General features: G+C 44.3%; 1 protein-coding gene across 1 annotated transcript in view; it reads left to right on the top strand.

Moving 5' to 3' along the window:
* Nucleotides 1-25,442, top strand: part of VIPR1 (vasoactive intestinal peptide receptor 1) — a gene marked incomplete at both ends in the record, with an annotated part of 118,897 nt that overhangs the window by 50,450 nt on the left and 43,005 nt on the right. The window contains one exon of the mRNA XM_082479925.1: nt 8,138-8,245. Coding sequence (XP_082336051.1) covers nt 8,138-8,245 — 108 coding nt within the window. The remainder of the gene's footprint in view (nt 1-8,137; nt 8,246-25,442) is intronic.

Below are 25,442 nucleotides of genomic sequence, written 5' to 3'. Positions count from 1 at the left end.
GGACAGGCAGTCTGTGGCTTACAGTTGGTAGAAGAAAATTCCATTTTACCCTTCCTTTTTTCAGTGGGATGTCATGTCTTAGCCCAATATTTACCGTGAAGAAGAGCGACACAGCATTGGCTGAAAATCTCCTCCATTGCAAAGCACGTGACTTGGTCTTGAAGGTACAGAATGATCCTTTAAAGTAGCAACAGGGTAAGAGTCCTCTTAATCATGCCATAATTGCTATAGGAGAGACCTCTCCACATCTTGTTCCAGATTGGTAAGCCATGAGCACATTGCCAAGAGGCGCTGTCACTTGCCTGTTTGCCTTCAATGAGCTAGTCAAGCTGAGACGGTCAGTGGGAGGCTTTGAACTCCGTTGGAGTGACCAGGTCTCCTGAGCTCTCAGATTGTTGCTACTGTTCAACTTTGAAAAGTTGAGGAAAAGTCTCCTGACTCTCACAGCACTTGAACCATCAGTGAGAGCCGCTGCACTCGTGTCCTGTCCTTGCTTGGCCCATTTTATTAGGAAGACCCACAAAATCTCTAATGCTTTCCTCCTCACAGCATCCCTGTCTCCTTCTGGTAGGCAAGACAGTGAGGTACAGAGGAGCTACAGCCTGGGTGAGTCCCATTTTAGATCTTACATTGTCAGTCAAAAAAGCATTGGTAGAGGTTGAGCCTAGGCGTCTTGGCTATGAATTGCTGTCTGGAGGTGCCAACATGGGGAAAGCCCTATAGGAAGAGTAGATACCTAAATTCAAAGTCTGGTTCTCTATAAATCCAGTTCTCTACAAGAGCAGGGGACTTTGAGTGAAGAATGAAGAAGCCCTGGAATAATCCTTTAAGCGTGTACCGTGTCAGAGCATGAGAGATCTCTCTCTTGTTTAGATTCTGGTGAGGAGATAAATTATGTTTTTGGCAACCTACTTTATAAGTCTTTGTCTTAGGTCTTGGATCTTCCGTTTCAGTTTACATGTTCTGGAATTAGGCAGAAGGGCTCAGCTCACAAATTTGATTTATCAAAGGAGTGATCTGGAGGGATGAAAAACGTTAAGTGTTTATTTAGTTTGTTGGTTAAAGAAAGGCTGAAAGATTAGAAACTATTTTTTTTTTAACTTGTTTCCTAGTAGATGTTGATGATGGAAAAACTCATGGGATTTTTGTGCTTAAAAATAATCCTTCAGAAATAGTCTCTGGTGATTTCTTTCACGCTGTTTAGAATGACTCAGTCTGGGGGCTTAAGGTGAGGTTTCCTTCATATGTCTTTGAGTCAAATTTCTGCAAACATTTAGGAAGAAAAATGTCTTTTAACATTTCCTGTTGAGTGCTTGGACAGCTTCTGCTGGAATTCACTGCAGAAGTGCAAACCAGTTTTTATAGCAAGCAACGGTGTTCTTGTTGCTCTCCAGCTTGTACACAGAGTGGGAAAAATAAAATCAATATCTCTGTCTTGCGACATTTATTGAGGCAAAGTCCAAGGTAAACTCTTTTCACTTACCTTCAATCTGTGGATCCTTTTTTTGCTTTCTGAGATTGCCCGAGTCCATTTTCTGCTGAATTGGCACTGCAAATCCCTCACTGAGGGATGAATAAAGGAGCATCAGTGCACCACGAAGACCATGTCAGTGGTGGGAAGGAAACGCTCCGGCGGCGGGGTTTTGCATGCCCTGGCAGGATTGTGGATTTCCTTCAGTTAAGTGGTTTCTCTGTCACATCCTGCCTGCAGTGCTGGAGTGATAGCAGGCAGCACGAGAGGCAAAAAAAATATCCAAATTAAATGCAAAGCCATGGAAAGTTGAAAGGGGAGCTCTGAGGGGATGGGTTAGCTTCAGAGCAGACTGTCAGCGTTGATAAAAATAAAAAGGTGATGAGATGGAGCTGGGGGAGGAGAGATGCCCGTGGGATGCTTGAGTGGGGCTGTGGGGGAGGAGAGCACGGCAGTGGATACAGAGGGAAAGGGTTGAATTTTACAGGGAGGGGTGGAAGGATTCGTTTAGTGAAACCTTGGAGCCAAGCTAGCCCCGATCAAACCCAATCTGTCACAGAAAAAGAAGGTAAAACCCTATTCTGCAAGGCCAGGGCAGGGCAGGGTGGGGTAGAATTAAAAGCACAAAAGGTACAAAGGAGAAATGATAAGGAACTGCTTCCATGGGAGAAGCAACTAAATAGGCTCAGACACTTCAGCTTGAAAAAGAGATGCCTGAGGAGGGATATAAAAGAGGACTTTATGTTTTTTCTCCCCAGGGAAAGGCATATTGTGGTTAGGTTATGAATATTTCTGTCTTTGTAAAAGAACTAGGCAGTTCCTAATGAAAGCAACGAGCAGGTTCAAAGTGAATTCAGAAAGGGATGTATTTTTTCTTTCAGTGGACACTTAAACTGTGTGACTCCTTGGCTCAGGAGGTTCTGAATTTTAAAAATTTCCACGGGTTCAGAAGCAAAATCAGATTGCATTTAACTGAAAAAAAAAATATATGGAAGAAAAAGAATCTGTGTAAGGTAAATTTTTTTGTTACATAAAAATTTGAAGAGTAAAATAGATTATCCCTGGTTCAAGAAGTCTCTGCTCATTGGAGTCTGGGGCAGCAGCAGTAACCCAAGGTCACGATGGGTTTTCCCAGCCTCTACGGCGACTGAATTCAAGCTGCCTCTCCGGAACCAAACTAGTAGATTGTTGCAGGGACCATCTTTTGGGGTCTGTCTTTCTTAGTCAGGCAAAAGCTTAGTGCTCGACTGGGACAAGAAGGTTGATGCAATGCTAATTGGTTGTAATGAGACCAAACTGGGCAAACCACGGGTGAGCACCTAGGCTGCACTTCTGCGTGAGCTTCTCAGTGGGAGAATAAATGTCACCCAGCAGCTGTTTCCAGTCCCGACTCCAGAGAGGTTGGAAACTGCCTGCTGCTATCAAATTGGAGTGAAAATGAGTCTCCATTGCAAGCACACCAGCCTGTTGATGGTACCCAGTGATAGCTCAGCCTGGCTTAATCCAGCCGCGCCTTTGCCTTGCTGTGATCTACCTGTGGGTAGTGAGAGGCATGCAGAGATCCCGAGATACCCCAGCCATCAAATGGACATCTCTGCATCTGAACATGGATTCGGAGAGCAAAAGTTTTGTAGGTGAATGTGCTTCGGAAGAGACCAGGAGAGACCCCATTGATTAGGGAGAATTTGGTGTGAATGGGAGATGTCCTTTAAGGTTTTTTTTCTGAAGTGGGAGTTCACCTGGGTTACAGGAATGCCTGGCATCAGCCTACTGCCATTCATGTCTTTCCTCAGCCAAACCTAGTTACATCTCAGAGCCATGCCAGAGCTCTGGAATTCATGTTTATTCATGAAGGAGGGTTATTCTCTGCTGCTTCCTCGATAAGCTTTGACCATAGATTTGCTGTAAGTGTAGATATGACTCAAATAAATGGTTTTTTTGCGCTCCAGTCTGCCGGTTCTGCAAACCACTGTATACCTGTGCCTCATGTCAATTGACCTGTTTTCTGTTTATTAACCTTTTAAAGGGAGAGGAAATGAGGGCCTGAGCTTTGATTCACATTTAGCGGAGACAGTGGAAAAGGTTACCACCTTCGGCAGCTCTTGTGGGGTTTCCTAACCCACTGCAGCCAGGACTGCATCAGTGGTCTTCAGCCACTTCTTCTGAGTCAGAGCCTCTTAGAGGAGGGCTCTGCAAAGCCCAGCTGAGGCGGGTGCAGCCCTTAGCTTGCACTTGGGGCACTTGTCTTGCAAAGAGGGAGGCTGAGGTGTTGGATGTAAAGATCTGAGCTCCAGCATGCGGCCAACAGCCTTCAGCCCGTTCACTGATGGTCCTCCTTGAGCAAGACTTCAGGAGCCCACTTCAAGAGGGAGAGAGGTGGCTGCTCGTAATTACACTAATTGCGTGCCTTACAGTGCAATGACGAGTGGTTTGCTCTGCTTATTTGAAGCAAGGTTAAAAGGCAGCTTTGTTAGAGTCATGAAGGATTTCTCCCCGTAGCCCTCCAGAAGAAGATATTTGGCTCCAGAGAGCACTTCACGATCTACCAGGCAACGGCAGGACAAAGCTGAGTCTCTGGAAGTCAGAGTTAAAATAACCGAAAAGGATAAAACTCTCTTTTATATATATTTATAATGACGCAAGTTTAAAGAGTGTACCTGATTACCCAGGGACATGGTAAATGCTACTGTCTTGAAAAAGTCACTCGCTTGTTTTTACGCTGCTTCTCCTGACTCACGTGTGATCCTTTCCGAAACAGAGCACAGCCCTCGGCAGTGCGTACTCCTTGGCTTTCCGTAACAGGCAAATGGGCAGAGGAGTTCTTTGGATTGAAATGGAGCTGAATGGTACTTGTATTCATGGCTCATTTCTACCTGCTGCCGTGAGTAGGGCTTAATAAATACCTTTGTATCCTCCCCGCAGATGCTGAGCACAAGGGACAAGACAACATTTACAATTAATTAAGGGAGAAGCACTTAGCAATCACCAAACATGATTTGATCAGGCAAAATGTTATCTTTATTACATCCATGAAGGCCAAGTGATGCCACAGGGATGACAGGGGTTTCCCTTTTCTAAGGCACATCGCAGCTGTTTCTACCCTCAAATAGTTTACTCAGGTACTGGTCTGTCATGGTGACATGACTGGAGGTCCCATCTCAAGTACTGTGTTCAGTTTTGGGCCTCTCATGACAAGAAAGACATTGAGGTTTTCAAGAGTGTCCAGAGAAGGGCAATGGAGCTGGTGAGGGGTCTGGAGCACAAGTCCTGTGAGGAGCGGCTGAGGGAACTGGGGGTGTTCAGCCTGGAGAAAAGGAGACTGAAGGGAGACCTTCTCGCTCTCTACAGCTCCCTGAAAGGAGGGTGTAATGGGGGGGGTCGGTCTCCTCTCCCAAGTAACAGGTGACAGGATAAGAGGAAAAGGCCTCAAGTTGCACCAGGGGAGGTTTAGATTGGATACTAGGAAAAATTTCTTCACCAAAAGCGTTATAAGCATTGGAACAGGCTGCACGGGGAAGTGGCTGATTCACCACCCCTGGAGATATTTAAAAGAGAGGTAGGCGTGGTGCTGAGGGACACGGTTTAGTGGCATCTTGGCAGTGTTAGGTTAGTGGTTGGACTTGATCTTAAAGGTCTCTTCCAACCAAAACTATTCCATGATTCTATGACTGAATATTGCCAGCCAATCCCCTGATTCCAGCAGTTTGCCAGAGTAAGGTCTATTGGTTTTGGAGAAAGAAAACCATTTTCTGGAATGTTATTTGATAAAGGTTGTCTCTGTCCTGGTTTGGATGGACACAAACTTTTGTCTGATGTTGCAATGGGCTGATTACAGGGTGAGTGCCAAGCGTTAGACAACAAATGCAAAGCTTCTTGCAGGTATCAATCTTTGTATTGTTCCAGAGTTACTCATGCAGGCCCTCTTCTAGTCATTGGAGAGAAGACAACACCTCCAAAGAATGATTCATTTGCTGAACTTTAGATAACCATCCCACAGAGACACGAAGTGCCAGCCAGGGTGCTGGTTTCCATTAGCTTCTTCGGGTTTACACGTCTGACTTTTAGATGCATAAATTTAGGGATATGAATCCTGCCTTTAAAACCTGGACCTTCCAGCAGCTGCACAAATAGTGTCAGCATATAGGGAAGGATGATGTTGGAAGAGCTCATCGGCTGATACGAGAGGTCTTCACAAGGGCAATAATTTTTAAAGATCCACTTTGAGTGTTTTGCAAGGCCCGCCTTTTGTGTCTTCACTTTATTTTAATCAGAAAGAGCTTTTGTTGCAAAAGTGGACTCCTAAAAGCTTTTTTCATGCATCACAGGTGGCTGTGAAAAATTTTAACCCAGGAAAAGATACAGATCACAAAAATTACTAAAGTGCGTAATCCAGGACATTTAAAAAGCCACCTGGTATTTTATTTTGCATTATAAGCTGTCCTGAGGTAACGGGTGCACTATGAGTTATTGAGGTTGATGAAAGTAAAGATTGAAGAACATGAAAGATCCTGTTATGAAATCATTTATTTTCCATGGGCAGAATATCTAATATCTTAATACTTTTGGAGCTGCTGGCTGTTTGGCGGCAGATAAGTATGACGCTGTGGAAATTGAGCATTACACCTGATATTAGAAACCTGAAAACTGAATTTTAATGAACGCTACAGAAGAGCATGCACGAAGAAGATACCGTCAGTTATTCAGTTTTTCTCAGGCTCCGGTAAACTCACCTCAGGATTTCATTTGAAAAGTTCTGTTTGCTCATGAAAGAAGGAAGGAAAAACCTGTAAAATAACTTTGAAAGAGAGCTGAGGGTTTTTTTTTTTTTTCATCTTCAAAGCAATTTTGTCTGCTCTCTTTATTGATCTGAGACAGCATGCTGCCACAGACTGATGATGACACCAGCCTTTTTCTTAGCCCAAGTAGTAAAAGATGATTTAAAGGAGGAATTTCAGATCGGGATATAATTACTGAGAAATGCAGCTTGACAGTGGTTTTCATAGTTCCTTTTCCTTGCATGTGAAGAGTATTTTTTCAAAGCTTTCTTCTTCATATTCTAGTTTCTCTTGTTAGGCTGTTGACCTTAACAGCAACACATTAGTCACATTTGGGGAAGTGTTGCAATCTAATGGGGCATGACAAATAACCGAGAGCAGAGGTGCTATAAAAAAGTGAGGTCTGTTGACAACCCATCTATCTAACCCAGGCAGCAATTGAAGTGCCTGTCTGTTGGAAATTTAAAGGGGGGGGGGGGGGGGGGGGGGGGGAAATAGTTTTCGAAATTCTAGTAAGGACTGTAATATATGTACCATGTTGAGGCAAAAACACATCAGAATTTTTTTTTTAATTCAGGTCTGCCAGCTCCTTTTGGCATCAGTGCTAGCGTTACATTATTCAACAGTGCAGCATGTATGTGATATCTTTTGAGAAAGCAGAAATAAAAGGACAAAATCAGAACCATATATTATAACTCTGTAGGAAGGACGTACCTGATGATTTTTTTCTCTCTGAAAGTTTTTGTACTATTTTAAAAAATCTTCGGAAATGCTTAATTTTAACAAAATCCTAAGTTTTCCTCCTGGAGTTAGCTCCATCGGTTATACCTTCATTCCTAGCTTGAATCGCTAGGAGCGTAACACCTTGCACCACCCTTCCTTCTCCTGGAGACAGCACTGTGCCTCCTCAGCCTCCAGGAGTGTTTTGTGCCGTCTCCATCTTTAAGGAGCAAAACTGCTTCTTGAGAAGGGATTTGACTCCTGATCCCTTGATTGTCATCGGTGTCCCCTTCCTGCTGTGCACATCTCCTGCACAACCATCTCATTTCAAGGGGAAGAGAAAGCTGGTGGTAGAAGTTTGGGGGAAGCGGAGAAGGGAGGGGAGCATGTCTCACACGTTCAGACCAGGTGTTTTAATGCAACAGGGAGAGATAAGGGCAAGGAAGAGAGATGTTTAATTAGGCATTTCTCCTTTTTTCATCTCAAAAAGGGCACTGTTCTCTATTCACTCTGATTTAGAATCATAGAATCATAGAATGGTTTAGGTTGGAAAGGACCTTGAAGATCATCGAGTTCCCACCCCCCTGCCAGAGGAAGGGACACCTCCCACTTGACCAGGTCGCCCAAGGCCACGTCCAGCCTGGCCTTGAACACATCCAGGGATGGGGCCTCAACAACCTCTCTGGGCAACCTGTCCCAGTCCCTTACCACCCTCAAAGTGAAAAACTTCTTCCTAATGTTCAATCTCAACCTGCCCTCTTCCAGTTTGAAGTCATCCCCCCTCATCTTATCACTACATGCCCGAGTAAAAAGTCCTTCCCCAGCTCTCCTGTAGGCCCCCTTTAGGTACTGGAAGGCCGCAATAAGATCTCCTCGGAGCCTTCTCTTCTCCAGGCATTTGCCTGGTTCTTGCACCAATCTGCTGTTCTTTCTGTGCTGATTTCTGGAAAATTACAGACACCACCAGTGCAGAATTTCAGGGACTGGGGAAGCTGAAAGCTGCACGTTTAAAGAAAATATTTCCGTGCCTTTCGTTCGAAAAGGTGCCTGCATTGAGGTGGTAGGCTTCACACACCTTTGCACAGATGCTCTTCTCTGCCCCGGTTCCTCTGCTCCCTCCAGCAGATACCACTCGTGCTTGTTCTACCATCTGCTTTTCTCTTTTCTCCAGGTTGCAGAAGGCAATGGGACAACATCACGTGCTGGCCTGAAGCCGAGGTGGGAGAAGTTGTGGTACGGCCGTGCCCAAAGTACTTCAGATTCCTCACCACTTTTCTGGGTAAGCAAAACCAGACAGCTCGTCTCAGTGAAATGGTTTTGTGGCTTCACTGCCTGTGGGGTTTCACATCACATCACAGGGGAAGCTTCTTGGTATAATCAGAGGGAGAAACAAGACCTTTGCGCAAGGTGAAGGAGGTTTCCAAGCCATACATGAATGTCTCCAAACCATTAGAGCATCCTCCCCATCCTTCTTGCAACACCACAAACTGCTCTGGATCACAGGGATGCAAAAATGGCTCCTGGTGCAATCCAGTAATACAGACATCGTGCAGTGAAAATTGAGTCAACCCATGTAATAGTATGTTTGTTGTGCAAAATGAACAGTTAAGCACTGTAATTAATTAAGTCTCTGACATAAAATAAACAAGCTGAAACTGTATGCAATAAAGTATTTTTTCTGCTGAGACGACAGATTTGGCCACAGGCCAAGAAATTAAGCTGACAAATAATGGGCAGGGAAGGTTAATGGAGAAAGTGGCTTAACTCACTGTTCGGCATGTTCTGGGAAGCTTTAATTTAAAACTCAGGTCTCAAGGGCCGTGCAGCAACAGGACTCTTTGTCTTCTGGTAGTTCATAGTCATTATTTACTATTTTTATTATAGTAGCCCTGCAGACCTCCACAGAGAATTAAGCTCTTTTGCACTGGGGATTATGCACCAAGCTGATAAGTCTCCACTTTTACAGCATTACAGTCCAAACGCATATGATAGGTAATGAATGGGCGTGAGGATACAATATCATCCCTGTTTAACAGACCAGGACACCACAATGATTAACCACCACGTGCTGATTACATGACTTGCCCAAGGCTCCACCAAAAGTCTTTGCAGACCCGGAAGGGACATTCAAAATCCCCAGGGTCCTGTCCTAGCGCCATAACTTCTCTGTTTCCCAAACTTCCCAGCAGTTCATTGCTGCTGCATCAACACCCAGGGAAAGCAGGCAGAAGCTGCTGTAATATCACATCTTGCAGGATGAGACCCCTGCGCATTGGTCCAGCCGTGTGGAATAATTGCCGGCTGTTACTGCTTTGTGCCCTCTCCTCGCCCGAGTACAGCATTCACTCACTGGGCTTTAGAGACCCAGCAGAATTAGTTAAATGGGAAGAAAAAAAAAAACTCCCTGAGAAGATTTTCTAATACTTCATCCCACCAGCACAGAGCAATGACAAAAGTATAATATATATATATAATATTGTGTATATATATATATGTTCATATATATGTATCTGTCATGGTGGCTGTGTTGAACTTAAGCTAATTAAAGTGGGACGCCTTTAATTGTGCTTGAGGACAGAGTTACGAGATTCAATGAAGTTGCCCACTCAGGAGCATCTACTGCTCTCTTAGATGTCCTGGGACATCTCAGGTGGTCTCCAGATTCCCCTGCAGAAAGGTGCAGTTCTCCCATAGTTCACGTGTCATGGGATGTCTCAGGTACTTAAGGGTATCTCAAAAAACCTACATTTAGGCAAGCAAATGGTTACTATTCTGGACGAAGTCCAGACCCCACCGAGAGCAGTTAGGGCATCACTTGGGCTCTCTGTGCACTTATTTCAATGTGCCCAGCTAAGAAAGAGTCTCAAACACAAGCCAATCCGTGACCCTTCCCTGCATACCCGTTTTGTAGCGTGGCTGCTGGCATTTGTGGTGCTCTGTGAGCAGTGAGCTCAGCAAATGTCATCTAGCCTTGCAGCTGGCAATGCCAGCAGCCTTCTAGGGGGATTTCACATTGCTTTGGATGAGTTTCCTCTGGTTAAATGTAGTTTTCTGCATCGGACTGTCATCCACGGTTTCCAGTCACTGGAGACCTGGCTGGTTTGGTCAGTGGTGGCTAGGGTGTGATTCAGCTCGTCATAGATTAATCACTTAAAGAGATCAGATGAGCAGCACTGTGAAAATACCTATCTCTCCCCGTTTAGCATGCTAAAGCACAGAGTGAGTTCTTTCTTGGAGAAAGCGGATTCAGCGCTCTTAATTTCTGCTGTTTCTAATGCAGATGTGTCTGTATGAGATAGGTGTCTGGCATCCCGTTAACATCAACAGCAATCTAGACAGTGCAATCAATAGACAACTGTATCATAGGAACCTGAACAGCTCTTTAGATGTCATATGCCATCCAGAGGGACCTGGACAGGCTGCAGAAGTGGGCCCAAGCCAACCTCATGCAGTTCAACAAGGCCTTACATCTGAGTCAGGGCAATCCCAAGCACAAATACAGGCTCAGTGGGGAATGGCTGGAGAGCAGCCCTGAGAAGGACCTGGGGGTGCTGATTGACGAGAAGCTCGACATGAGCCAGCAGTGTGCAATGGCAGCCCAGAAGGCCAACCATATCCTTGGCTGCATCAGAAGTGTGGCCAGCAGGTCAAAGGAGGTGATTCTGCCCCTCTACTCCACTCTCGTGAGACCCCACCTGGAGTACTGCATCCTGATCTGGAGTCCCCAACATAAGAAGGACATGGACCTGCTGGAGCGTATCCAGAGGAGAGCCACGAGGATGATCCGAGGGCTGGAGCACCTCTCCTATGAGGAGAGGCTGAAGGAGTTGGGGCTGTTCAGCCTGGAGAAGGCTCCAGGGAGATCTTATTGCGGCCTTCCAGTACCTAAAGGGGCTCCAGGAGAGCTGGGGAAGGACTTTTTACTCAGGCATGTAGCGATAGGACGAAGGGGAATGGCTTTAAACTGGAAGAGGGCAGGTTCAGATTAAACATTAGGAAGAAGGTTTTCACTTTGAGGGTGGTGAGACGCTGGCCCAGGTTGCCCAGAGAGGTTGTTGAGGCCCCATCCCTGGAGGTGTTCAAGGCCAGGCTGGACGTGGCCTTGGGCAACCTGGTCTGGTGGGAGGTGTCCCTGCCTCTGGCAGGGGGGTGGGAACTCGATGATCTTCCTGGTCCCTTCCAACCTAATGCCCTTGCAAAAAGTCCCTCTCCAGCTTTCCTGTAGGGTCCCTTTAGGTACTGGAAGGGTCTTCCCAGAGCCTTCTCCTCTCCAGGCTGAACAATCCCAACTGCCACAGATTGTCCTCATAGCAGAGGTGCTCCAGCCCTCTGATCATCTTTGTGGCCCTCCTCTGAACCTGCTTCAACAGCTCCATGTCTTTCCTATGTTTGGGGCTCCAGATCAGGATGCAGTACTCCAGGTGGGGTCTCACAGAATATAGAAATAGGGTCTTCGGAGGGGCAGTTCAGCTGACCTTTAAACTTCAGTTTCAAGATTAGTCGAATAACATTGATAAACCACATATTTCTCTCCATTTACAACCAAATTATTGTAGAGTGGCTCTGGCAGATGTTAATGTCTTAAAATATGGGTGAATCCCACCTTTGCAGAGCATACATGCCAGCGTCTGCTCTGTAAACAGAGAAACTGATGCCATTTCCAAAGCAGAAACAACAGCTTTGATTTTCTTTGAGCTATGCAGTTTGTATAGTCATATACAAATGTGGAAAGCAGATATGGCCTTAAATAAGGGAGGGTAAGATTGCCTCGTGTTTTATAGGATTTGTTGCAAAATTAATGCCATTAAAGTTTGTGAAGTGGTTCTTCCTTTGTAGAAGCGAGTGTCATTGAATAGCTTTCAAGGAAATCAATCATCTGGCTAACGTTTATGTCTTACTCTTTGATCCCTTAGCAGAAACATGAAAGCTTATCCCAAAGTGGTGAGCAAGAGAAAATCTTTTCTATATTTATAGCAGGAAAAGGGTGAAACACTGGGAAACAAAGTGTTAATGCGATTTTTCCTGCCTAATGGAGGATATGCTCTTCAAATGACTAATATCCTATCTCATGGTAAATAAAGGATAAAATATCTCGTGGCATTTAGAAACCTTAAAATGCCTAGCATAGTCCTGATGTCATTTGACATTAAATTTTTATGCCATTCACAAATTCATAAGATTGTCATAATTTCATGACGTTCGTCAGTACCATGTGAAGGAGGTGGATGAAAATATTTTTGGCACCTTTCTTTATTAAAGTGCATTACTTGCTAGCACTTGACCAGAGCATTCCAGCTTTCGTTCAATACATAGAAGATGACATTTGTAATAGGGATTCATTTCCCACAGTTTATCCAAAAGCAAATTGTCCATCATGCACAAGTGAAACAGTAAAAATTAACACAGACAGTTTTTAAGCTTCAACTATGAGATTAATTAGCTTAACGGGACGGGGATGGGAATAACCAAGTTCTGGAATCACATTCAACAAGGGTGAGGTCCTTCTGGGTTTCAGGACTGCCAAACACCTTTTTTCCTCTGGTGCTCTAAATTTACTTCTGCTCTCCTTTCCCCTTCCTCATGAATGCGTTTTACTTCTCTTTCCTGCTCCACTTCCCTCCTTGTGCTTAATTGGCCTACGGACTGCAAGGACTGCAATTCATCATTAATTCTGGTCTTTTCAAGCCATCTAGAACAGAGCTGTCTGGATCCTGCCTCTCTGTAGGTGGGTAGTGCCACTTTCAGAGTCACCCAGGCATGGCAGCTTCCCTGTGTGGAGTCAAGCATGCCAACATACATGCGTTTGCATCGTTCAACTCAAAATCCGTTGGCATTAGTTAAGTCCATTGAAAGAATACCAGCACTGTTATCAGATATTGCTGCAGCTTCAGCTTTATCTTCCTTCCCCCCTTCCACAAGTTCCTAATATCCGCCCGTTCTCCAATACAGAACATCATCACCCCTTTACTTGTTCTGTTGCTCTTCATCATTTTTGCACCAAACACCAACTCTTCCCTGGTGTTAGAAGTACACTGCCATCCTCCTATTGCATTTAGATATAACCTGCTCCGACAGACTGAAATTCTAAAACCATATCACAAGGAGACAACAGAAATTCTCAGAGAACTACTGTGACACTCATGAACAAATAAAGAAAAAGAGATGATGCAAGAAAGCAGTCAGGAAACTGATAATGGAAATTTGCCCAATATATCACAGATCACAGATTATGAGAATACCACTTTGATCGTTGCCCAGAGAGGTTGTTGAGGCCCCATCCTTGGAGGTGTTCAAGGCCAGGCTGGACGTGGCCTTGGGCAACCTGGTCTAGTGGGAGGTGTCCCTGCCTATGGCAGGGGGGTGGGAACTCGATAATCTTCAAGGTCCTTTCCAACCTAAACCATTCTATGATTCTATGATTGACCACCTGAAGCATTTGTTAAATTTCTTCATGTCCTCTTAAATACTGGACATCATCATTCCTCTGTCCTTGGGCCAGGGTTTGTACTTGGAAGGCTCCTGAGATAAACTGTGAGCCAGTGGAGTAAGTGGCTTCTTCAAGACTATTCTTGTTCCTCTAGAGTACAAAAGGGTAGGAGCTGATTTTCCTCATTTCACAGTGGTTTCCAAAAATGTTGCCATGACTTTTTAGTCTCCCCTTGTTGCATGTAAATGACAAAGATAAACTGAAGCTGTGGAAGATTGATATTCTGGTAAATGAAAAGCCCGTCATACTAGAAGGTACTGGAATAATGTGGCTTAGTGACACTTGCTTCGTTTACAAAAACAAAAGGTGAGAGTCCCTGTTGCATGAGTGAACACAAGGAAGGGAAAGAGCAGTTTAAGTCAAAATCCAGCAAAAGGAGAATATTCAAACTGCCATGAATAGAATCACGGTAGAAACTGGAGGATGGTTCCAGTGGGGATTTATGTGGGAAGACTAACTTTGGAGATAGGTTGGATGAGCTTTTAAAGTGATTAGATGATGTTAATGATCCAGGACATCTCCAGGGCTGCTGCTTTGTGTTCTTCTGATGGACCCACAGCATTTCATATGCGGTGAGCCAAAGATACAGAGAGGGAAAGAGACTGGACCGTGTCACTCACTGAGGGTGAGGGACTCAGTTCTGCACCTGTTCTCGGAATAGTCAGATATGATTTGTGCATAAAGGCAAGCCAAGACTGTAAGTGTTGGTCTCAGGTGAATCCTGAGTTGTGTCAGCAAAATTATCTCCCCTCCTTTGAATGTCATTGCTAAGAATGCTGTCCATCTGGCTCAGGACATTTCCTGGCTTCAAGCTGCTGCTCTTTGTCCTGAGTAGGAGTCCCAAATCCTACATGCTGAGAAGCAAATCCTCCACGTGATATCTGGCTTTGGATCTCCATGGAAGCGATGCTTTTACTGGCTACCTGGAGTCTTAGAACAAGCATGAAGATGTCTGTGCTTATTGTTGACAGCTTTTAGGTGCGCACAGAGTTTGTTAGGCTGGTTTCCGTGGTGCTCATTCAGAAGGTTTCGTGTGGTTCTTCAGGCAAGAACTAGGGTGGGATGAATCTCATGTAACCAGACTCCTGTGGTTAACACCAGCTACAAACGTTGGCAGTTGTATTGCATGTCACCTCTAAGGTACGTTTTTGTGCAGAGCAACAATAAGTGTTTAAGCTTGCAGTCTTTCCTCTGAAAGGGGAATTTTGAATGACACAGATATATATCAGCATTGATTCATGAAAACAGCAAGCTTTTCATCTTCTACATGGCGATTGGGATCTAAGAGTTCTAAGCTGCGTGAGAAAGATGACTACATCTTTTTATTTATTTATTTGTCTTACATCCTCTTATAATTTTGAACTTGCATACACTTCATACACTTCCGTCAGATAGCTTTTTCATTTGAATTTAAAACTTATCTTTTTCTCTGTGGTACATTTCAATTCAACAAATATAAATCAAGAGCTTTTTTTGTTGTCTTTTGTCATTCTCTTTTTTGATATTATGACCAAAGTTATTTTAAGTACCATTTGATCCTATGTACATCTCAGTTGTTGTGAGCATTTATACACAAAACGTGGTTCATGTCATGCCCGGCCTCTGACTGATGGCCTTTTGGCAAATTCAGTATGATGGACAGCAAAGGTCTAATTCTGTCATCTCATGTTTTTTCCTGATTCATCAATAGAGAGATTTGGAAATGACACCCGCTCTCCGTACCTTCACTTTGAATGGCATTGACTAATCCTTTGTAGCATTCTCTAACTTCAATAGGACAGAGGCAATTGAGCCAAATTCATTGGATGTATGTCATTTACTGTTAATACCCAGGTCCTAATGGTTCAGACTGAAGCAATACCCAGCTGTCACTGCTCCCCACCCCTTCCAGTTCTGGCACACACACACGATTCTACACAACCGCACAGAGCAAAGGGAAGAGCTCCCCATGAAATAACATGAGAATAAGCCCCTCATTGAAGCAAGCAGTTAAATAGACTACTTCAGGTAGCCCCACTGATGCCACCTGCAAGCTTGCAGGGTCCTCACATGCTCTGTATGGAGCCCTCCAAGCACACTTGAGTCCCTGTTGGCTCAGAGTGAGTCTTGGAGTAGAGTATAGCCATGTCCTGGGGTAGTCAAATGAAATTTGTAAGTAGGACATGGATAAGGGCTCCAAGGAGCTGGTATTCTGCTGCCTTTCTTTTTGGTTGGTTAAACATATGGATGAAACTCCTTCCACTGAACCATAGGCACCTAACATTAAGCATCTAATCTAAACTCCTTGTCTAATTTCTCCCTCCAGCACTTTGAGGACATGGGTCATCCCATGGCATTTCTTAGGAAGGGATGAGATGACCTTTGGTTGTCTGATATGGCCTCTACAGGGAACCTGATGGTCTGCTTTAGACTAGACTCCCTACATTTCCATGCTAAAACTTAGGTGAGATAAATCCCAACCTTTTGCTCATGGAAAGGAGATCTATAATAAGCGGACAAAAATAAACAAAAATGAAGAGTCATGTTCATTTTGCACCCTCCAAAAATTATTCTCATTTGCTCAAAAAGCATCTTAATCTCTCTCTCTTGAGCCAGCGTTCTTTTCCTCAATTTCTTTTCTCCTTTTTCTATATCGCTTTTGAAACTGGAACAAAAACAGGATAAAATGAGGAGAGATATGAGCAGATGGCAGGACATAAGAAGAAGACATTATCACTACCATCGAGAACCCCAAAATGAACCAGACCCGCTATTTATTTACTACAATGCTCGTTTAAAAGGCAAGAAGTTGAGCACATCTGCTACGGAGGTTTGTTCACTGAGGACCCTCGACCTGCTCGGGTGCTCAGTGCAAATGTACCTTCTTATCACAAAGGCAGAATTTCCAGGAAACCTTCTCATTTACGTGAAACCGTGCCAATTATTTGCACAGCTCCCCCTGAAGTCAGAGAAAAGGGGAGAAGTCAGCCAACGCTCCTCCTCCCTATGCCCATCAGGGCCACCTCCAGCCCTGTTTGATGTTAATTTTTCCTTATTTGTCTTGGACAACAGGAGGCCCAAGGCAGAAACCAGCGCTAGTTCATCCCATTTCCACAAATCAGTGTTGACTTTACATTAGCATTTAAAAGTACACCCTTCCCGTTAGCTGGCCGTGGCAATGTGCAGGGGGATAATTGAAGACACAGGTGGACTTCTGGATATATGGCTTATTTGCAGCTTGGTTTTGCTTTAGACCTTTGAGATTTTGATTGCGACTGCGTTGTCACGATGCGTTTGCACTGCTGCTCTGAAGGATTGGTGCTGAGAGGTTTCTGTAAGCAGTAGCTGAACCTTCCCACCGCACTGAGGGGCACCCCAAGTCATGTACGTCCAGTGAGAGCGGTGAACGCTGTGTTGAGGTCCTCAGGTTGAAAGCCCACTGCCAGCCCATGGCGTGTGTAGTTCCTATACCTCCACCTGCCCAGAAATGTGCATCTTTTTTCTCGTAATTATTTCCTAGTATACTACGGTTGCAATATCAAAAGCTCTGTTGAGAAATTTGTCCTAGAGTTTGACAGCTCTGCTTTCAGTGTGGGAAAACAAACAGAGTTTACAAAAGGTGCCTGATTAAGGGGAACATGTGATGTTAAGAAGGGAGGAATTATCTGTATTTATTAAGGATCGAGATCTTCACACTTAGAAATGTGATGTGCAGGCAGGGGGAAGGAAGAGAAGGGAAAATGGAGGATTTCCCAAAATCCAAGGTGCAGTAAGCTTCAGGGCACCAGAGATGTGGCGGTAATAACTACAGGCCAAGTGATGTGAAAAAGAACAAATGAAGAAACCGAAGGCTGCGTCTGTTGTGTGACATTCTGACACTGCCACAGGTTGTACTATGGCACGAAATTATGAAATGCTGAAAATATGAAATAGCATGAAACACAAAGCAGAAATTGCACTGAAAGAACGATCTTGTGAGATCATGACTGAGGCAGATAAGGCAAGTTTGGAAAATATCTTGTCATGACTTACCCCACAACTTTCTCCCAGATATAACCACTTCAGCACCCGGTTTAGCGCAAGCTATACACGTCTGAAAGTCTCAGGTGTTTCCCATAACAGTTGGACAGATCAATAATAAAAATGGAACTAGAGATGTTCCAGTGGGCTCAGCACCATCTCAAGAAGAGTAAAGGATAAGAACCGCTATTGCTTTAATAGCTTCTGCTTGAAAAAATTGATTTCTGACCATGGAATATGATGACAGAGAAGCAGGACAGATTGCTACTCAAAGCAGACCTTCCCCTCTCCTTTAGCTATTAGAGGAAAGGGCTAGAGAAGCAAGAGAGAGACAAAAGCGAACACCCCTTAGAAATGAATGACCTTATATCTCGTATGAATTCAGGCTCCCGTTAAAAGCCAATAAGAGGTTTTCTTCCACTAAGATCAAAGAGCTAAAACCTCACCTATGACACAAACTTTCAGACATATTTCTGAGCCTGAAGTGTGTATTAGAAACAGATGAGAGGCAAAAAGAAATTAAGAAAGATAAAAACCTTATGAGAGCTAGAGTTAGGCAACAAATTGCTTGGAATACAGTTATCTCTCTGCATTTATTCAGTTCACCTGTTCAGTGTTTAACTCCTACCCAGATCAAACACCTTTTATAAAGAAAATGTTCTGGTTTTATCTGGGTTCCACTAACTCCTCACTTCTCTTCCTCTACACCATGAATAATTCATGTCATTCCTCTACCAGGCACTTCACTGGTTGGTATAACTCAATCTGCAAAGACATTTTGATTAATAATCTTCTCCACATCATTCCCAAATATTTTTATAAATCAGGAAATTGAATTAGAAGGTTTGTATGTGTTTATTCCTATTCCAGAAAGCCTATCCTGGTTAATAAATTGGGTGTGCAGTGTTCTGCTGTAGAAGAACATCTGTCCATTTTTCCCAAGGACCAGTGATGAACATACCTATTCACTACAGAGCAGAGTTAGACCCCTTGTATAAGGCTTTGAGGATCCTGGAGGCAGAGGAAGAAGACTTGGAGTGAACCCTCTGGGCTGTTTGTGTGGGCAGTGGAGGGACCAAATTCAAGACCAGAAGACCTCATGAAAGGTGGAGCTGAGCAGGTCTGTCAGGTGACAGTGGGACGTTCACATCCAAAGGAGAACAGGGTCACCATCATTGGAACGGCGTATGAATAAATGTATGGACAGACACGGGGAAAGTAGAGTAGCTAGATTGATGCCCTTCCATGTGGAAAAATGTGGAGTCAAAGGCTATAAGTCGGAGGTAAATGCAGTCATGAATGTTGTGGCAAAGTAGGTGGGGAATGGTTGTTCCATGGTGTGTGAGCGAAGGGGTACTAAACGAAATTGTCCATCAGCAGGTCTAAAATAAGCATATGGGGGTATGTTTTCATGCAACATATAAAGAAATGGTAGGGGCGGTAGAGCTGGAAGGTACAAGTGAAAGCCAAAAGTATAAAGAGCCATAAGAATTATTAGAAAGACGTAAGAATTTCAGAGTATGGGAATAAGATAAATTCACTGGTTAGGTGTGTGGAACACTAGCTTATATGCAACCTTCATTTGAGGGAGTTGAGAAGACATTTCCACCATCACCAGCATATGCAAGATGCAATTCCATAAAGTCATTTAGTTGCTAAACCTGCCCCGCTTCATAGGAAGCTACAACAGCTCTTCACCCAATTGGGAAAAAAAAAAAAAAAAACAGGCAAGGGATAAAGACACAAATGTCCTCCTTGTCTCCAGATCAGTATCAGTACTGTCAATTCATTGTTATCTGTCAATCCAACTAAAAAATATGAGTGGTGCAGGAGAGGAAGAGAAGGGGAAAGTGCTTCTTTCTTCAGAAGAAACTGAATTTAAAAAGTTAGAAAAATCTGAATATCCAAAAACTGAATTAAAAACAGGAATACGTCAACATTTCAATCATGAGTTTACAGGTTTGGGGTTGGTTGTTTTGTTTGTTTTTTTTTTACTTACTGGGGGTTTTAAATGCTAAAAAGAAATGTGTGGATTTTCTTAACTAAAAAAATCTTAGAATTTAGCCAGTCCTCCTTGTTTTCATTGAGAGGGGTTTCCTTCCCTCTGCCTTCTCTACCCAGAGCAGAGAGTTTCTGAATCACCCTGCAAGCGAGAAAAAGCCGCTTGGGGTAGGTGTGAGCCATGTACCAGGTTTTATACAACTGCATGAGCTAATCAGAAGGAAATATGGGAGCATTCAGCTAATTGCTTACAACCATCAATCCCATTTTCATAACAGGCACGACATCAAACCATGAAGATTAGGAAATTAGGGAGGGCTTTGTGAACTCTAAAGAAGCATTTACTTAAACCAGGAGCAGCTGCTGGGCCAGATGGCAAAGTCCTGTCCTACAGCAGACATGATACTAGAAAGATGCAAAAGCGTTCAGAGGAAGTGCGGTCTCTCCTCATGCTTTGTGTGGATAATCAGAAGCAAGCAGGTTTTCAAGGAATACATGGAGAGGTAGCACATGAGGAAGAGCCGTGCTTTATTATATATACATATATCGGTCTCTTCTCCCAAGTAACAGGCAATAGGACAAGAGGAAACGGCCTCAAGATACGCCAGGGGAGGTTTAGATTGGATATTAGGAAAAATTTCATCACAGAAAGGGTTATCAAGCACTGGAACAGGCTGCCCAGGGGAGTGGTGGGGTCGCCATCCCTGGGGGTATTTAAAAGATGGGTAGACATGGTGCTGATGAGGGACATGGTTTAGTGGTGGTTTTGGCAGCATTCGGTTGATGTTTGGACTCAATGATCTTAAAGGTCCCATCCAACCTAGACGATTCTATGATTCTATATATTATATATACAGCAGTTTGAATTGACTTGGATGGTGCATCCTGTCTGCTTAACTTTGCAGTTGGGTAGCGTTTCGCGTGCTGCAGACTAGCCGGTGTTGAGATCAGGAGAGACCCTGCTGGTCTCGCTGGGGCTTGACCTGAAGCCACTAACACATTTGCACTTCTGTGGTCAAAACACCTGCAAAGAAGCAGAGCTCATATCTCGGGCTGGACCAAGAAATGTGCAGATTTGATTAAACAATTGTGGCCAGTGATGCTACTCAGTGGCTTTAAGACACTGTTACTGTAAAAATTTCTGAAAACTGGTTATTCAGGGCTGCTGCTTCGCCCCTTGCCTTTCAATAGTGTTTTATGCCTTCGCTGTCATAAACATTGATATAAATGAGCCAAAGGTCTAGCCTCATATTTACACTTGTAATTCCCTTCTGTAAGCAGTGGCTTTTATACCACAGCATACTTTTGGAAAGCCAACTGCTTAGTTTCCCATCCTGGTTCTCCGGCAGTAGCTATAGTTTCTTTAGCTGGTATAAGGATTACCTCTGCACATTATATTTGCCACCTCTAGAGAGCTAACTTCATTTTTTTTCTTTCATTTCGGCACTATTCTTTTGCTCCCTTTGTGCATCCATCCCCTCCTACCTGGCCAGGAGCCTTATGAAAAGGTCATCACCTTGTTGCCTTTAAAACCTCATTTTTAAACTCCTTGGGGCTGACACCCCAGAGGGCCGCGCTGCCATCCAGTGTGACCTGGACAGGCTGGAGAGCTGGGCAGAGAAGAACCTAATGAGGTTCAACAAAAGCAAGTGCAAGGTCCTGCACCTGGGGAGGAAGAACGCAAAGCACCAGTATAGGTTAGGGGCAGACCTGCTGGGAAGTAGCTCTGAGGAGAAGGATCTGGGGGTCCTGGTAGACAGTAAATGATCCGTGACCCAGCAATGTGCCCTTGTTGCCAAAAAGGCCCATGGGATCCTGGGCTACATAGGTCGAAGGAGGTCATTCTCCCACTCTAGTCTGCACTGGTGAGGCCACAACTGGAATACTGTGTCCAGTTTTGGGCTCCCCAGTTCAAGAGGGACAGGGAACTGCTGCAGCGAGTCCAGCGAAGGGCAACTAAGATGATGAAGGGATTGGAGGATCTCCCGTATGAGGAAAGGCTGAGAGAGCTGGGACTCTTTAGCCTGGAGAAGAGAAGGCTGAGGGGAGACCTTATTATGGCATACAAGTATCTAAAGGGTGGGTTGAAGGAGGATGGAGCCAGGCTCTTTTCAATGGTTCCCAGTGACAGGACGAGGGGCAATGGGCACAAGTTAGAACATAGGAAGTTCCGTTCAAATACACGGAAACACTTCTTTACGGTGAGGGTGACAGAGCACTGGCACAGGCTGCCCAGGGAGGTGGTGGAGTCCCCTTCTCTGGAGATTTTCAAGACCCACCTGGATGCAGTCCTGAGTAATGTGCTCTGGGCAATCCTGCTTTGGCAGGGGAGTTGGACTAGATGATCTCCAGAGGTCCCTTCCAACTCTGAAACTCCGTGATTCCGTGATTCCATGATTTGTCCTGATATCTGCCAAGAGAGAAGACAGCAGTGAAAGACTGAGGTGCTGAGATCCCCATAATTGTCTCCCCATGATGCTTTGCTCGGGACTCAGATACACAACCAAGTTATTGCACCTTAGCGGTTATAGTGTGTCTACCGAGCCAGGATAGTTCCCCACATGCAGGATTTACACCTCTGGCAGCCGTAGAGAGATTTCACTGAATTTACACTACAATGAAAACGGTTTAGCCTGGTTGCCTTACCTCCTCTTTGACACAGGCGGAGTCGCTGTGGATGAGCTGGAGAGCAGTATATCACTGCAGCATCAGTGGCAGCATCTCATAAACGATATCCCATCCTCCTGCGACCATACGCCTGGTGCTTCCACAGAGATTGTGCACCCCTGAAATGGGAACCAGGGATTTTGTTCTGTGCTCCTGACAGCACCCAGAAGAGAACTTCTGTTACACACAAGGCTCCCGTTCACAAATGCACTTCTGAAGTAATGAGACCCTCTTGCACTTTTTAATTGCCTTTGCATTTTCTAACCGTGGCCAAACTGAAACGCAGGAGGCTCCATCTGAACATAAGGAAACACTTGGTTACTGTGTGGGTGACCAAGCACTGGAGCAGGTTGTCCAGAGAGCTTGTGCAGACTCCATCCTTGGAGGTTTCCAAGGATAGCCAAAAGCCATCTGGACATGCTCCTGAGCAACCAGCTCTAGGTGGCCCTGCTTGATCAAGGGGGTTGGATCAGATGACCTCCAGAGGTCCCTTCCAACCTCAACCATTCTGTGATTCTGTGGAAGCAGGAGGCTGCATTCTGGTAAGACATGTTGTGAGGTTATTGTTATTGTAGATGAGAGTTAGCTGTGGCTTTTTCAAATGAAACTTTGCATTTCTTCTTTTTGAAGTGGAAAACCTTATCTCATTGAAATGGATGTGGCTTTTAGGAGTAGATGCACCGGTTTGACAGTTGTAACATTTCTGATCAAACTGAAGTACAAACCCCACAAAAAGCAGATTATTTCATGGCTGTTAAGCAATACCACCCTACCGAGGGGACTCTGTTCACACCAGGGACGTGAACCTCCTGTTTCTACAACGCCGAGGAGAGCCTGGAGCACAAACCTACGGGCAGTGGGATGCTTTCCAGCTCTCACTGTGAATCTCCTCTGCTGTGCACTGCTAATTATGTGTTACTGAGTTATAAATCCCTGGTCTCCATTCTCTTAATTCTCCAGGAATGCAGTTTGGAAAGTTTTAGCTTCAATAAATAGGAAATGGGAAAGTTTTGGAAACATTGTGAACTTTCAAAGGCTGGAGGCACCATTTCCAAGTCCAGAAGCTCTGTCTTTTCTGATACTGCCACTTACATTTTGCGGCTTCAATGTACTTCATTAGCGCATCATTCTAGGGAGAATTTGTGTTACACAAAGTAGTGAGAAAGACAAGTTAATGGGAAGCTGTCCTGGAAAACAGTATGTAAAACTTCGGGTTCTTTGAACACTTTGCCTTCCCATTGACAGAAGATCAGACTTTATTACCACAGCCCTGCTGTTGGTGAGGAAACTGAGACCCAGGGAGAGCACAAGAACTGGCTGCTGTTTCACTGGAGGTCTGCGACAGAGCTGGGGTTTGACCCTATAACATGAAAATCTCAGTTTAATACTTCAGACTAAAGTTTGCAGCTTGTCCATTAGGTAACCTCAGAGTGAGAACTAATCTTATGAGGCACTTTTCCAGGTACTTTTATGTTCATCTGCAGTACAGAAAGTAGTCTGGTAAGTAGTAGTAATTAGAAACGTTGTTTTCTCTGAGGGGAGACATCATCCATCATTTGAGCCTGAATTGTGGTGTGGTAAAATCTTTATCCTCTAAGCTTGTGCATTTTTCACCTCCCAGGCATCTAGTAAAGAACATGCTGTAGGTGACCCTGCTCTGGCGGGGAAGTTGGACTAGATAATCTCCAGAGGTCCCTTCCAACCCTGACCATGCTGTCATTCTGTGATTCTGTAACATGAACGTTATTAGAGAGGTTTGTTGACCATGTGTGTGAAATTGCGCATCAAAAAGTGACATGAGCAGCAAAGGGTGGTGGAAATGCTTCTCTGGGAAGTGAGTTTCCCTAAAATCAGAGACAATTTTATTTTTTTTTTTTAATCTCAGTGATACTGTATCATTGTGCTTGCCTCTACCTTAGTTTCCACATCTGTTAAAGCAATAATACTACTTTGAAAAGTATTCTTGAGAGCAGTGAGAAGAATTACAAAAGAATCAACTAGTGGAGAAGTGCGCTTAAAAAGAAGAAATAGGAGCAATATGAGGAAATTAAGCTGAAACAAGCACCCCTTAGTTCACTGAGAATAAGAAGCAAAGAACCAAAACCACTGTGAAAGTTAAAGGCATCCCCAAACAGAGGGGAGGAGTCTTGAGCAGGAAAAAGGAATCAGAAAACTTCAGATAATGGGATCCATTGTAATGAAGGAGAAATAGCAGAAATTACATAACACACACACTACAAAATAAAAAAAAAAAAAAAAGAAAAAAAAAAAACAACAAAGTACTGAACAGTCATGTCCTTGATTTGTTTGCACAAGATCTCTTATGATCCTGATATGAACCCTGGTAAAAAGAAAGGCAAACAATGACCGTGCAGAAAAAGCCTGGGGAACAGGAACCCACCAAACTGTGCTAAAGTTAACGACTTCTGGAGCAGCTGTTAAAATGTACAATAGCACCAGAAGTTTAGATCCGTTGTAGAGACAAACGACAGGGGCGAGTTTTAGTGTCAAAATCTACCCGTCACAGGGATTCGGGAAGTGAGTTAAGCCAGGGGATAGGCTGCTGCGGATTTCAGTGCCAAACAGGTCTATGTATAGGAAGATACTCAGGTGACTCAATTGTCAGAAATTCCTGGAGGTGACGCTTGAATACTTTCATGACTCGTAGCTGCATAATTGCTTTCTTCCTGTATGCAGAAGTTTTGTTATTCCTGTGTGCAAAGAACCCCATTGTTGGGAACGTTTGCAAAGCTCTTGAGTTCACTGCTGTCATTCTTTGTCTAATTAGTGAGTTTTGACTACTGTTTGTTCATTCTGGTCTACTGTACCAGCATTCCAGTGGGGATGGCCGGCAGTTTTGTATGGTAAATGACAGCACAGGAATCATAGAATCATAGAATGGTTTAGGTTGGAAAGGACCTTGAAGATCATCGAGTTCCAACCCCCCTGCCATAGGCAGGGACACCTCCCACTAGACCAGGTTGCCCAAGGCCACGTCCAGCCTGGCCTTGAATACCTCCAGGGATGGGGCCTCAACAACCTCTCTGGGCAACCTGTTCCAGTGCCTCACCACCCTTAAATGCCACCACAATGTGATTCGCATGAGATGGACAGGGTAGGGACCGGTGACAGGTCAGAGTGGGTGCCGGGGGAATTTGCAGTGTGCTGTTGGATGTATTGCTTCTTTGTTATTTCTGCCTGACAAACTTCTATCTTGGCCTTTTAGACTACGAACTTTTCAGTGTAAGACCTATCCTGGTCAGATTATTGGGTTTTGCTTCTTTTGATTGATAAATGTCTGCACAGCCCCTAAATGATGTGG

This window comes from Vanellus vanellus, assembly GCF_965231255.1.
Source record: "Vanellus vanellus genome assembly, chromosome: 2".
In the NCBI taxonomy this organism is placed as follows: Eukaryota; Metazoa; Chordata; class Aves; order Charadriiformes; family Charadriidae; genus Vanellus; species Vanellus vanellus.
The sequence above is the reverse complement of the archived record's forward strand: the minus strand, read 5'-3'. Positions and strand labels throughout refer to the sequence as shown.